Consider the following 14,197-nt stretch of genomic DNA (forward strand, 5'->3'; position numbering starts at 1 on the left):
ACTGTCAACAAATTCTTTTATTTATTTGAATTTATAATGACTATGTACTATGTACACGTCTAGAAAATAAACTTCTGTTCTGATCTGTTCTAAACACCTTCTGGTGATAAATAAAGGTGAACACTTTCAAAGCTAAAATCGCCTTCTGTTGATAATGAAAGGTGAAAGATTGAAGTCAATAGCTTTAAAAAGAAAAAGAAAAAAAAAACACAAAAATAAATAGATAAATTCTATATTGAAAAGAGACATGTGAACGAATTGGTTCTTTAACTGGTGTTTCATCTAATGATAATTAAGAAGTGTACAAAGTTTCACTGCTATAGGACTTGTAACACTTAAGAAAAAGTGAACCTCCACAAAATTGTATCAAAGAAATTCCAATTTCCTAAGTACAAAAGGTACATAATTGTGATAAGTGAAAGCTGTCGTCCTTCGTCCACATACTAAACTTGTAATAGAAAAGAAACGTGAACAATTTCATAAGTTTTTTTTTTTAAGTTGATATAAACAAAATCTTTATCAACGCCGACACCGACTATCAAGAAACAACAATAAATACGTATTTACGTAGAATTAAGCTTATAATAGTGTTTAGTTTTGTATCAAACAGTTATCATTTTGAATTTCTAAACAATTCACAATTTTCTGTGTTTTAGCTGGAATAGCAACAACAACAACAAGTACACCAACAACCCCACCAACAACAAAAGCAGGTCAGGCATGTAAGTAACTGTAGTTGGGAGCGTCTGTATTGTACTCGGCATTTAGTAGTCAGACAATTTAAAAACCACAAAAAGCTAGCTCTGCGTCAACCAAAAAAATTCAACAACACGTGTCTTGTCTGCTCTTACAGAGTTCTGCTTCGTGAGCTATTTTCGCGCGTTCGAGTTAAGGTTTTCGACTTAGCAAGCAATATTAACATTTAGAAACTTCCAAAACTTCCAAAATTACTCTAAATACATTTAAGTATCTACACCGTTTGCAATGTGTATTTTAAGGACACACAATAACATTTGGCAACTCTTGTTTGATCAGTATTCTCCTAATCCTGTTTCGGAATTTTCGGCTGCTCGTGTAGTTCCTACGAGCAACCAGCCGAAGAATGCAGAAATTGCATACGGAGAATACGTAATCGTACGGAAGCTGACGAATGAAATTACTTTAATCCAGTATGGTCAGAATGGGGCTATAAGGTTGTTTGCTCTGCATCTTGTGGACCAGGATATGGTGAAAAGACACGTATGTGCTCCACCGGAAGTAAAGCAGATTGCACTGGAGAATCATGGAGTGTGTATGCATGCAATTTAGGCGAGTGTATCGGTAAGTAACAGTAATTTTATTTTATGGAACTTGATGCCTTAGATGGAATGTACGTGGTATAAATAACCACAAATGGCTTTATATTTACAGAGTAAAACATTACTTATGACAATCTGCCACGGCTGCAGTCCATTTTCATATGTACCAAATGGGAAATAACATTTAGTTGTCAGAAACAATGATGATAGGGGTTGCAGTGCACAAACACTCTGAATTCCTCTGTCAAAATACAATGCCCAATACATCATTAAACATTAAGAAGCAGTGCTCTATTTAATGATAATTTAGGATATCATTTAGTCATTTATATTTAAAATCCACACACTTTTCTTAGCTCCCTACTGGTTGAAAACCAGTTTCGGGGACTATAGGAATGCGCTTTTCACTCCGTCATTCCGTCCGTCCGCAATGTCGGGTCCGGTCCATAACTCTGACATAGATGAAGCGATTTTAATATCATTCGGCACATGTTTCTTATGATGAGACGACGTGTCATGTGCAAAACTCGGACCCCTGGCTGAAAGGCATGTCACAACTTGAGGTCAAATGTCAACAGAGCTTTTTTTCCTGTGCGGTCCATAACTCTTCCATCTATAAAGGTATATGTGGCACAAATGTACCCCATAATAAGACAATTTGCCGTGGGCAACTTCCAGATCCCGAGCTCAAAGGTCAAGGTCACACTTGGCAGTCAAATGTTAACATGGCATGAACACGATCTGTTTCGTGTCCGCTCCATAACTCTGTCATTCATCAAAGAATTTTATTATTACTTGGCACAAGTGTACCCCATGATAAGACGACGTGTTATGTGCAAAATCTGGACCTCTTACTCAAAAGGTTAAAGCCACAATTGGAGGTCAAATATCAACAGGGCTTTTCCCTGTCCGGTCCATAACTCTGCTAGCCATGAAGGGATTTTATTATTACTTGGCACAAATGTTTCCCATAATAGGACAATATGCCATGCGAAACAAACCAACAAAAAACAAACAAAAAAACATCTGAACAATACACCAGACATGTTTAATGTTTGACACCCACATGAAGAGTTCATAAAGACACAGCATTTTAAGGTCAAGACTGAATTCATAGTGTTACTTCTAATAAACTGTGGCAAAAACCTCTATCAAATCTTCTATCCTTAATTTAGAAAAGGTTTAAGCAAATATATTCAAGTTTTAAGGCCAGGAACATAAATAGGTTTTTAACTTTGTAGTTTCATTTGTGTCGTTCGTTTTCTACGTAGATTTTTAATACATGTAAAAGTTAAGTTAAAAGCAACACAGATGTTTCTGCTACCATAGTTAATGGAGTATGGACACAATGGTCGATATGGTCACAGTGTTCACTGACTTGTGACGAAGGAGACCGCACGCGCACGCGTAGCTGCTCGTTCCCAAGCGACGCTCCTCATGGCAACGACTGCTTTGGTCCTGCAACTGACACACAAAAATGTAAAGAGGCTGACTGCCCAGGTAACATTAACTTGCAATCAAATATTAATTTCAATTAATAATTTTAATAGTCTGTAAGAAGATATACGTTATTGGTAAACTTGATTTTATGCCAGTTGTACCAATAAAATCACGTATATTATATAAATTGTCTGAGTTATCTTATCTCATATTGACTATAGTATGGTAATTATATGTTATAGTTGATGAGTACTGATATCTTAGACGATACTGTTTTCCTATCTCATATTGATTGCTTGAGCTTCTGGTTCTGCTCAATACTGCTTTTGTGTGCAAATGTCATAAAGAAGACAGATGCCCCGTATAAAAGTTTGTGGGCGATGTTTAACGTAAAATTGACAAAGTGATTTGAAAACTTTGTCCTTGTAAAACTTCTCAGAAATAGATCTGCAGAATGCACTATGTATTTGTACGGCAAAGCCTTTGGAATTAAAGAATATTGTACAAAATATCCGTTTGTAACTTCGAGTTTTTAACTAGTCGTTATTGCTTTTCCTAAGTTCATGTTTGTTGTTTATCCGCATTTGAGGTTCGAAATAATATACTAGTACCAATGTCTCATTCTTTATGAGAAGTTCATTAAAATGAGGTCAGCTTCGATAATTTCAAGTGCTTTGTCAGAATTTTATGAACACTTCCGGATGAAATGCCCACTGCTGCAACTACTTGGGAAGCTGAATATCTTTAAGTCTAATTCAACGATGGTTGTTTAAGCAGCAATACCGTACAGCAGCAATGTTATAAGAGGATGCTGACACTGTAGGGCGTCTTATACGAGTTAGATTTTGACTTTAGATTATCTTGTTTTTAGTACCCATAACCACCATAAACAGCGGCTTTTGATGGGGAAGAATCATCGTAAACAGTTTCCGCCTGGCTGGTATATCAGAGAACAACGCATCTTAATATAAGACTTAATTTCCTCCTTACCTTGAACATCCATGCTTACGATAAAATAAGACAAGTGTATACGAGTTTGGTGTGTCAAAACGCTTGTGTTCACGAGAAACGCGTGCTTGTACTTGTAATAGTTTCTACCGAAGCTCGTATCTCCCAATATTTTTTAAAAATTTATTTCGTAGCTAACACTGTTATGTAATTTCACAGTTGATGGATACTGGGCAAACTGGTCAGCGTGGTCATTGTGTACTCAAACATGTGATCAAGGTCTCAAATACCGTGCACGCACGTGCCTCTATGACGACACAAAACCACATGGTAAGGCATGCAGTGGTGAAAGAGTGGGCAGGTTGGCATGTAACGAAGGACCTTGTTCAGGTAAAGATTTTTCAGACATTATTCTGTCTTTTCTATTTCGAGTTTTACTTTGGTTAACTACAAGAATGAAGAGCATATGGACTCCGTCCGCAAGTAGAATACAGTATATTTTGAAAATATTTTATTTTTACTTTAAAAAGTTACTTTTTGTTTCCTTGTTCATACTGAGTTTTACAAATTTATTGAACTGAAACCAAATTCAAACACAGTCGTTGTCAGAAAATAAGTACAAAATATAGCTAGCTGAGATAAAAGACGATAATTCGGATAGGGATAGACTTTAAAATCGGCCAGTATGAAATTTACAGGTGACTTCTTAAAGAGACTGTAAAGGCAATTTCACATACATACTGAACACATACCAAAACTGAAGTAAATGAAAGTAGAATACATCATGAGCATTTCATGTGCCATTTCATGTATATGCAGAAAACGAAACGAAAACATACGCTTATTGAAGTCCTAGTTCGGCAACCTAATTCGTCAAGGTCGCGTTTGTCCACAAGTTATTAGATATTTCTTTACTAATGCGAAAAAAAAAGGAAGGAAATAAGAGACAACATTGATTAAAAATCGTCAAGGATCCTCATGCGATTCCCAAGCAAGCTTATGGTATTCTTCAAATTCGGGCGTCTGTTTATGGGTCACATGTTTCCATTTCATTCTTCGCCATCGACTTTGGCACCATTGTATAGTTAATATCCAGGCAATAACTTGTCATGATCACCCGTATTTCGGTCATTTTGTACAATTCGATAATGCTATGCTTCTCTAAAGTTTCGCCTAGTACATACCTAGGATGCACTGTGTATTTGTACTACAGAGCCTTTGGAATTAAAGTTTTTGTACAAAATATCCATTTGTAACTTCGAGTTTTTTTTGTGATAACTAGTCTTTCCCTAAGTTCATGTTTGTTGTTTATCCGCATTTGAGGTTCGAAATAATATACTAGTACAAATGTCTCATTCTTTATGAGAAGTTCATTAAAATGAGGTCAGCTTCGATAATTTCAAGTTTTATTTGTCTCCTACTGGTTCGAAATAGTATATTACTAGTACCAATGTCTCATCCTTTGTGAGAAGTTCATTCAAATGAGGTCAGCTTCGATAATTTCAAGTGCTTAGTCAGAATTTTATGAACACTTCCGGATGAAATGCCCACTGCTCCAACTACTTGGGAAGCTGTATATCTTTAAGTCTAATGCAACGATGGTTGTTTAAGCAGCAATGCCATACAGCAGCAATGTTATAAGAGGATGCTGTCACTGTAGGGCGTCTGATACGAGTTAGATTTTGACTTTAGATTATCTCTTTTTAAGTGTTCTTAACCACCATAAACAGCGGCTTTTGATGGGGAAGAATCATCGTAAACAGTTTCCGCCTGGCTGGTATATCAGTGAACAACCATCTTAATATAAGACCGAAATTTCCTCCCTACCGTGAGCATCCATGCTTACGATAAAATAAGACAAGTGTATACGAGTTTGGTGTGTCAAAACGCTTGTGTTAACATTTTCAATGTACATGGCTATTGAAACGCCCAAGAGGTCCAAGAGAAACGCGTGTTTGTACTTGTAATAGTTTCTACCGAAGCTCGTTTGTCCCATGTTTTTTTTAAATTTCTCTTGTAGTTGACACTGTTATGTAATTTTACAGTTGATGGATATTGGGCTAACTGGTCAGCGTGGTCAGTGTGTAGTAAAACATGTGATCAAGGTCTCAAATTCCGGGCACGCATGTGCCACTATGACGACACAATTCCACATGGTAAGGCATGCAGTGGTGAAAGAGTGGGCAGGTTGGCATGTAATGAAGGACCTTGTTCAGGTAAAGATTTTGCAGACATTATTCTGTCTTTTCTATTTCGAGTTTTACTTTGGTCAATTACAAAAATGAAGAGCATATGCACTCCGTCCGCAAGTAGAATACAGTATATTTTGAAAATATTTTGTTTTTACTTTCAAAAGTTACTTTTTGTTTCCTTGTTCATACTGAGTTTTACAAATTTATTGAACTGAAACCAAATTCAAACACACTCATTGTCAGAAAATAAGTACAAAATATAGCTGAGATAAAGGACGATAATTCGGATAGCGATAGACTTTAAAATCGGTCAGTATTAAATTTACAGGTGACTATTTAAAAAGAGACTGTAAAGGCAGTTTCAAATACACACTGAACACATACCAAAACTGAAGTAAATGAAACTAGAATACATCATGAGCATTTCATGTGCCATTTCATGTATATGCAGAAAACGAAACGAAAAGATACGCTTATTGAAGTCCTAGTTCGGCAACCGAATCCGTCAAGGTCGCATTTGTCCACAAGTTATTAGATTTTTCTTTGCTAATGCGAAAAAAGGAAGGAAATAAAAGACAACATTGATTAAAAATCGTCAAAGATCCTCATGCAATTCCCAAGCAAGCTTATGGTATTCTGCAAATTCGGGCGACTGTTTATTGGTCACATGTTTCCATTTCATTCTTCGTCATCGACTTTGGCACCATTGTATAGTTAATATCCAAGCAATAACATGTCATGATCACCCGTATTACGGTCATTTTGTACAAGTCTATAATGCTATGCTTCTCAAAAGTTTCGCCTAGTACATATCTGAAAGCCTTAGCCCTTTCCGAAACGAAAAAAGAAATAAAAAATTTGAAATCATACTCAATACATATACAGTGTAGCTTTCGGACTACTCTGCATTATCATTTTAAGACCCACAACAACCTAATGACCTACTCCCCACCCCCACCCCCACCCCCACACACATAATACTGATAGCACAGGTAAAATACAATTATACTACAAGAAAACATATGGACAATTTAAGCCTCCCAGAATTAATGCGTTTCTAACTTTCGCAGTCAATCTACTTTCAGTGTAGTTAAAAACAGATAAATAACTATCAAACACAGACAAAACAGTGTGCCCTAAACTTAACTATATCAATCAAGCACTGTGCATACTGCTTTTTAGTTCAAAAGAATTTTTAGACATCTTGGCCTGTTATATATATTCATAATTATATATTTCTCATTTCTAATGCAAATCATGTTTAATTACCATCAGAGAAACATAAAAGAATAGAGTAATTAAGTGGTGGATCTGTAAGCAATATATTAAATTGTATATAATTAGTTGATGGTGTTTGGAGTGATTGGTTATCGTGGTCACAATGTACACACACGTGCAATGGCGGAAAACAGTCACGTGAACGGGTGTGCACGTTCACGCCTGGAAAGAAACACGGAGCTGATTGTACCGGGGACGTGAGAGAATACCGAGACTGCGGATTACAGGAATGTGCAGGTATAGTACAAAACTGTCGGTATGGATAGGGTACAGCCTCTTAGCCAGGAGGTTATTGGTTCGAACCTTGTTTGTGACAGTCGCACCTCATTCTGAGATACTGATTTCTTTCTACGCGGACATAAGACTAATGTGAAGCTTCATTATATTGAAGCTTACATTTATACATAAGTCAGTTTTAGGACCTTTTGTTAACAAAGACCTTCATATAAATACTTTAGAAACGCTATAAAATGGACGGATTTAGTTCAAATGGCTATTTTTTTTATTTAAAAACCACAAAGAGGATTTATGTATAACCAAATTGGAGAGCGATAAAGTTAAAAGAATTATTTCGATTGTGTTAAAGAGTAAATAAGGTAGGAGTCGAAGTGATGTCAACGTCACTGGGTATCAAAAAATAAACATGATATCCTTTACATTTGAGACTGAAAATATTCATTTCTTTCGAATTTTATAAAAAAATGTTTAAATATGTAGAATATATTTGAACTTTTCATTCGATAAAATATTTACTCAGCTGCACTAGAATGTAGTAAGAAGAAACCTGATAACCTCAAAAAATTAATTAATGCATTTTGTTAATATCAACATTGTGACGTCATAATTGTGCGTATTGCATTGCCAAGTGTGCGGTTAAAACTTGTACTTGGGCAAGTAGAACAAACAAGACAATACCTCTTTCCCTTGCACATTCAATAGTATGTGGACTTTTAAGGAAGCGTGTATATCATAAATAAGAAGGAATGGTTGAGTACAGGTTGGTGTTTGGAGCATTTTCTTCCTTGCAAAAGGAAGAAAATGCTCCTCTAAATATTGCCTAAAAACCTCACTGTTGCACCATTCATTTTCAGAAATGGTTCCTTTGGCACCGGTACAAGCACCTTTCATAAGGTTGACTATTGAATACAAAGAATGGTGGGATGGCATGACCTAAAGCATTTATACACCAAATAATTGTTGTTATTGAAGAGTTTGGTGAGGTTACTACCTGGGGTTGGTTTAACATTTAGGTTAGCAACAATATTTGAAGGTGTAAGCTTTGGTTGTATACAGGTCTCATCAAGATTGTAGATTCTGCGGGGCTTGTAAATTAACTCATTATTTTCCATAACAGCTTTCAAGTTCATGAAATAAGTATTGATGGCTTAAGGGCTGGAATTTTTGCTCTTGAACTGTACTTGCAGGATACGAAAGATATTCTGTGTCCACGTGACGTCTATTGACCAATAGAAATTCAAGAAACTTGTCGGAGGCGAGATAAGGGAAAATACTGACGTTTCACTTTCAGTTGTAACTTAACGGAGTTTATATGTGAGCATGTAATAATAAAACTCGTTTTTCACTTTTCAGAAAACCTTGATCATAATATAATTATTTATAAATATATTTTTGAAGAATAGAAGATTTTGATGTTTTTGCGAAACAGAATGTAGACACTTGAATTCGCTGATATAAAAGGCAAAGTATTATGTTTCAAAAAGAGATATTCCCCAGTTTGATATGTGGGTCAATGACATGTAGTCTAAGACACTTGAAAATGGCAGCCTCCTTGTTCAATTATTTTTCTTAAAAACTATCATATCTTTTCCAACAGTGGTCCGATCAAATAAATCTTTTAGCGTTGTGAAATGCTTGACTAAAATCGATTCATAATTTATGTATTCCTTCCGCTTTAATTATTATAAAAAACTATCGACTGTCTTTCAAACAAGAATAAAACTACCGCTTCATTTAAAAAGAAATTTGAACTAAATACGTAACATCTGACCATAAGACATAGATATTTAAGAAAAAGGGCACAATAAAACAATAATTTAAAATTTCATGAGTCAAACAATTATAGAGCGGACAAGATATTAACAAGATGTTTGGCTTTAAACTCGCCGTGTAATCTTTTGACATTAAATCATAATTATTATGATGAAAAGCAGCGTTGTACACATCGTGAAGATGCGGTTTACCCTGGAAGGATTTTCAAAACACTTTCCACATTATGTAGCATTGTGTCAACATGATCGAAATCCATGTTTTGTATGTCGTCTCATTATGGTTAACATTTGTAGAAAGTAATTTGAAAATCTGTCTATGGAGTAAGACACACACTAATCTATGAATGACCTCATGGTGAGAACTTGACCTTGAACTAACATGACTTTGAGTTCTGCATGTCGTTTCATTCTGGTTAAAATTTGCAGTGACAATAGCTACATGGAGTGAATGGAATCAACATACAGACTGTTCACAATCATGCGGATCTAGAGGATACTACGAAGTACGTAGAAACTGTTCAACTGGTAATATGCAGGACTGCGAAGCACTGGGAGGAAAAAAATGGGCTGTGCGAAGCTGTAACAATGGACCTTGCCTGACAACTTAAACAACTTTCTTAAAAAAATTGTTTTTTGTGTGTTAATTTCAGAAAATTACATGTTTATAGTTTTTTTTTTTTTTGCTGGTTATTTTAATTAATTAATTACTATTCCTCAGTCTAATATATCGATTGTGGAACAAGCTTTTAGACTACAACTTACATTAATCATTCTCGACAACTAATTTCCGAGGTTATCGCAGGTGGTTTGTGTGGAATGAAACGTTTTGAATTCTTAACAGATTCCATTATTTTCTAAAATAGCACACTAGTTGTATGCATTGTCTCATTGGAATTAGTTAGTTTAATCGAGGCTTGAGACAGACAATTGGAATAAATCTATGAAAAACAAGAGCAACAAATAAAAAACGAAAATAAAAGGGAAAAAATCTGTTAGAAAAAGATTATAGCTAAATCGTGTTTTTTTATGTTTAGATGAAATTTCTTCACATTTTATTAGACTTTTAGCCTTTAAAATGACTTTGTCACTATATTTGCAGTAAACCGGTCTCCCGCAAAACCGGATCCGTCTCCAAACCGTACGTTTTGTCAGGTCCCTATTTATCTGACCCCTGAAAACCGGATAAACTTTTATTCTTGATACTGGTCGATTTTTGCAATTATGACAGGCGTTCAATATGTAATGTTACTCCGTAAGTTATTCCATAACCGCTGGTTATTTTTAGATGCGGTTTTCGGCACATTATAGCGCAATTTATTGGAAAGACAATGCTATATAAATTATAAAAGATCGGCAGGTTCAAAGTAAAAATATAATCATTTCAGTGAGGTGTACTCAGGTATACTAGAGCATAACTATAACATAGGTTTGTCCTGGGCATCCAGAGTCTCAGAAAAATAGAATAACTTGTAAAATCACAAAATTCTATCATTTTTCTATCAGGTACAGCAATTTGTGATGAGTTTGTGTTTCTTTTAAACTATTTATTGCAGTTTTAATTTTACAACACAACTAAAAAAATCTAAACTCGAGGTTGATCCCATCTGAAATGGGTGTTGTGAGCGATTAATCAAAGTTGTAAGAACTAGTTTCGCAATCGGGAATTAAGATACTAGTATCAACTTAAAATACAATTATTTTTTAAACGATGATTATCGCGCCTGACAAAATTGCAGAGGCTTATTGTACTCACCTTATCATTTTTCGAGTAAAAATATACACATTCAATTTAAAACTGTTATAAACTTTTTTATTTTAGTTTTCATATGTTTTTTGTGAAGATCATGATTTGTTTTATCTGTTTAACTGAAAATTGAACTATAGTTCTAGTTGTTGAATAGTAGAATCAAGGAATTGCATATTACAATGTCAGTACTTTGGACATAAAATTGTCCAGTATACCCGAATACACCTCACTCAAATGATTATATTTTTACTTTGAACCTACCGATTTTTATAATTTATACATTGTGTTGTCAATAAATTGCTCTATAATGTGCCGAAATCCGCATCTAAAACTGATAAGCGGTTACGGAACTACATACGAAGTAATATTACATATTGAACGCCCCTCGTATTGTATGTTAAAACTTCATTAAATACCCGATCGGGTATGTGAACCGGTCTGTATATTTTTGATGGTAGATTGCCTGTCTCCGATTTTTGGAGGGAGAGAGTGGCAAGTTAGTGTTTGTTACTTCTAGAAGCTTTGGCTGACTTTCGCATAGACGATTTGACAGCTGAAACGTGCGAAAAGCAGTTAGTTTAACTGATGTAATAAAGAAACCTTAAGCTTATTTTAGTTCTTTATGGCACTTTAAGTTCTAGTCTATATGTGTTTTATATGACCTATTTTTGTCGTTGTATGGTGTTCCGTGACAGAGACTGTACTTTAAATGAAGATCTCACGATTTCATACATAAATATATTAACCTTCCACAAAAGTCTTCGAATATCAGTATGTCTATAAGCAGAACAGTGGCCAATTTTACGTATACAACAGGTACCTTAGTATTCATGGATTATAAGTTAGAGTACATCTCTTGGTTTCTTGAAAATACAAAATAAGTTGAAGACGTCCACTGGTATCCCTTTGAAAATGTCAAAAACGATTTCGTCGTCTTTTTTTCTCACTTGTGCACTATCTATTTATATCAAAGATGTACCTTTCTACAGTTTTACAGCAACTACTGCATACACCTTGAGACATCTACTTGCTTTTTACCTTAAATAATTTTATTTTTACTCCAATATGAAACTACTTCCAATATTTTGACAAAGTTGACACGATTTTGGAGTTTGGAGGTAGATAGGTAGGTAGGTAGGTAGGTAGGTAGGTAATAGGTAGATAGATAGATTTCCTTTTCTTTTATTTCCTCCAATACTGAAGAGCTGAACAGATATTGAATATATACATGTCAAATAGAAAATTCTATATATATTCAAATTGCTAGTAAAAACCTCATACGCGATGTGACATTAGATGATGATCTAATCACACTGACTTTAAAGCATCATTAAGAGTTAACTCGCAAAGTATGTCAACGGGCACAATATAACTCACCGATATCACCATCTAAGTGAAGAAAAGACATTCCCCGTAGATGGTGGAGATGTATATAGGGATTGTTTCTACTCGTGCTACCTAAAGATTTCCCTTATATTGCTTTAGACGTATATTTAGTAAAATTGTAAACAAAATTCCCAGTTTTATCTTAACATCTGTCATTTTGGGCTGGGATGGGGTTCCATACTTAAAACGAGAATGCTAAAAAAATTTGGAAAACAGTTTTGTAAAATAAATTGTCATTATATTAACTGGGACTAGGTTGTATGAAATAAGCTTGCAGATATTTTGGAAAAATAGATAAATGAAATTTTATACTGGTTATGCATCCGATGTGGTATCACATGATAGACAGCTTCGTGACATTATATTCTAATGTTCGTATTTTATACTGACGATCTAGTATATGTAGTTCAAATTTATTACAAACTAGGTTATCAGGCGATTATATAACTTTTATTCATTTTCTACAAGATTAAACTTTGAGAACCTTTATTTCAATAAAGTGATGCCTCCTGATGGTTAGTATATATTCTGATTTTAAGCACTTTGTATATTTTAAGTAAATACTTTAAAAGACCTATGGTACTTTTTGTTTAATTACCGTAAAAATCCCCAAGAAGAACTAACGTAAAATATTGCCAGGGGTTTTGAGGAGTATTGTCAATTTACCTCCCGTAAATAAACTCAGTCATTTTTTGATTATTGTGCTTTGTTGCGATCATAATTTTCATGATCACTGGTTTTATATATTTCCCTAAAAAGACATATCACGCTTACAAGAAAATGGTTAGCTCAATAGGGTGAGCGCCGATCGCGGGGTCATGCGTTCGATCCTCGTGCGGGTCGTATGTTCTCCGTGACGATTTAAAAAAAAAGACGATGTGTCTGAAATATTTCGTTCTCCACCTCTAAGTTGGTTAGCAGTTACTTGCGGAGAACAAGTTTGTACTGATACAGAATCTAGGGACACTTGTTAGTTTTTAACTACCCGCCTTTACGTAACTGAAAAAAACTGTTGAAAAACGGCGTTAAACCCAAAACAAAAAAAAAACAAATTCCGGTCCATGAAAATGGAGCATTTTAATCCTTAAGCAGAAGAAAAAGTATTGTAGATATTGCAGTGCTATATTTAGGTATTCTCTAACAGAAATACTACAAATATTATTACATTTAACTTTTTGTAGGATTAGTGACGTACCTTTTGTTGTTATTTTTCTGTCCGCTGTGCTTCGGAAATATCAGGAGGAGACTGGAAGGTAACTTAAGCATATATCACAATATTTATGCTTTTTTGATATATTGTCGTCAAAAAATTATGACGTCACGTATGGAGGTCAATACGTTTTTGGCTCTTCCTACAAACCAAATTATACATTTATTGCCTTTTGGTGAGGTCGATACGTGAATTTTATCGACCTGATTAACGCGATATTGACCGCAGGCAAAATTATTTTTCGTAGTAATTTGTGTATGACGTCGCATTGTTTTGACGTCAAACCGTGAAGACGTCAATACGTGTTTTTGGCTCCGCCTTTGAGTCAAGACGACATTTTATTATTTGTCATGTGACTACATATAGAACAGTGGAAATGATTATAAATATAAATATGTAAATAATGTTAATACAGATTTAATAATAATTGACATTAACATAATAATGTGCTACTTTTCCGTAGATGAAGTACATTTAGTTTCAAGACGATTCATTTTCGACAGCAACCACCAGTTCACAGGTACTCTTTTACGCCGACAATCTGTAAGCCTTATAATGCTTTCAGTTAGAAAGATACAAGAACAATTACTGAAATAATTATCAAAGGTTTTGCAAATAACAATTTAATGATAGAATTTGATTGTGTAAAATACTAGTATACTTAAGGTGTCTAGCTGAGGCTTTTAAAC

At 34.7% G+C, this 14,197-nt stretch overlaps 1 protein-coding gene across 1 annotated transcript in view; it reads left to right on the forward strand.

Moving 5' to 3' along the window:
- LOC123528578 (SCO-spondin-like) overlaps positions 1–14,197 on the forward strand; it is a 122,311-nt gene that overhangs the window by 53,532 nt on the left and 54,582 nt on the right. The window contains exons 16-25 of the mRNA XM_053520907.1: positions 657–722; positions 1,171–1,320; positions 2,628–2,798; positions 3,906–4,076; positions 5,732–5,902; positions 7,223–7,393; positions 9,592–9,770; positions 12,726–12,813; positions 13,480–13,551; positions 13,972–14,028. Of these exons, the coding sequence (XP_053376882.1) occupies positions 657–722; positions 1,171–1,320; positions 2,628–2,798; positions 3,906–4,076; positions 5,732–5,902; positions 7,223–7,393; positions 9,592–9,770; positions 12,726–12,813; positions 13,480–13,551; positions 13,972–14,028 (1,296 nt within the window). The remainder of the gene's footprint in view (positions 1–656; positions 723–1,170; positions 1,321–2,627; positions 2,799–3,905; positions 4,077–5,731; positions 5,903–7,222; positions 7,394–9,591; positions 9,771–12,725; positions 12,814–13,479; positions 13,552–13,971; positions 14,029–14,197) is intronic.

The sequence above is a fragment of the Mercenaria mercenaria genome, chromosome 13 (assembly GCF_021730395.1).
Source record: "Mercenaria mercenaria strain notata chromosome 13, MADL_Memer_1, whole genome shotgun sequence".
Lineage (NCBI taxonomy): Eukaryota > Metazoa > Mollusca > Bivalvia > Venerida > Veneridae > Mercenaria > Mercenaria mercenaria.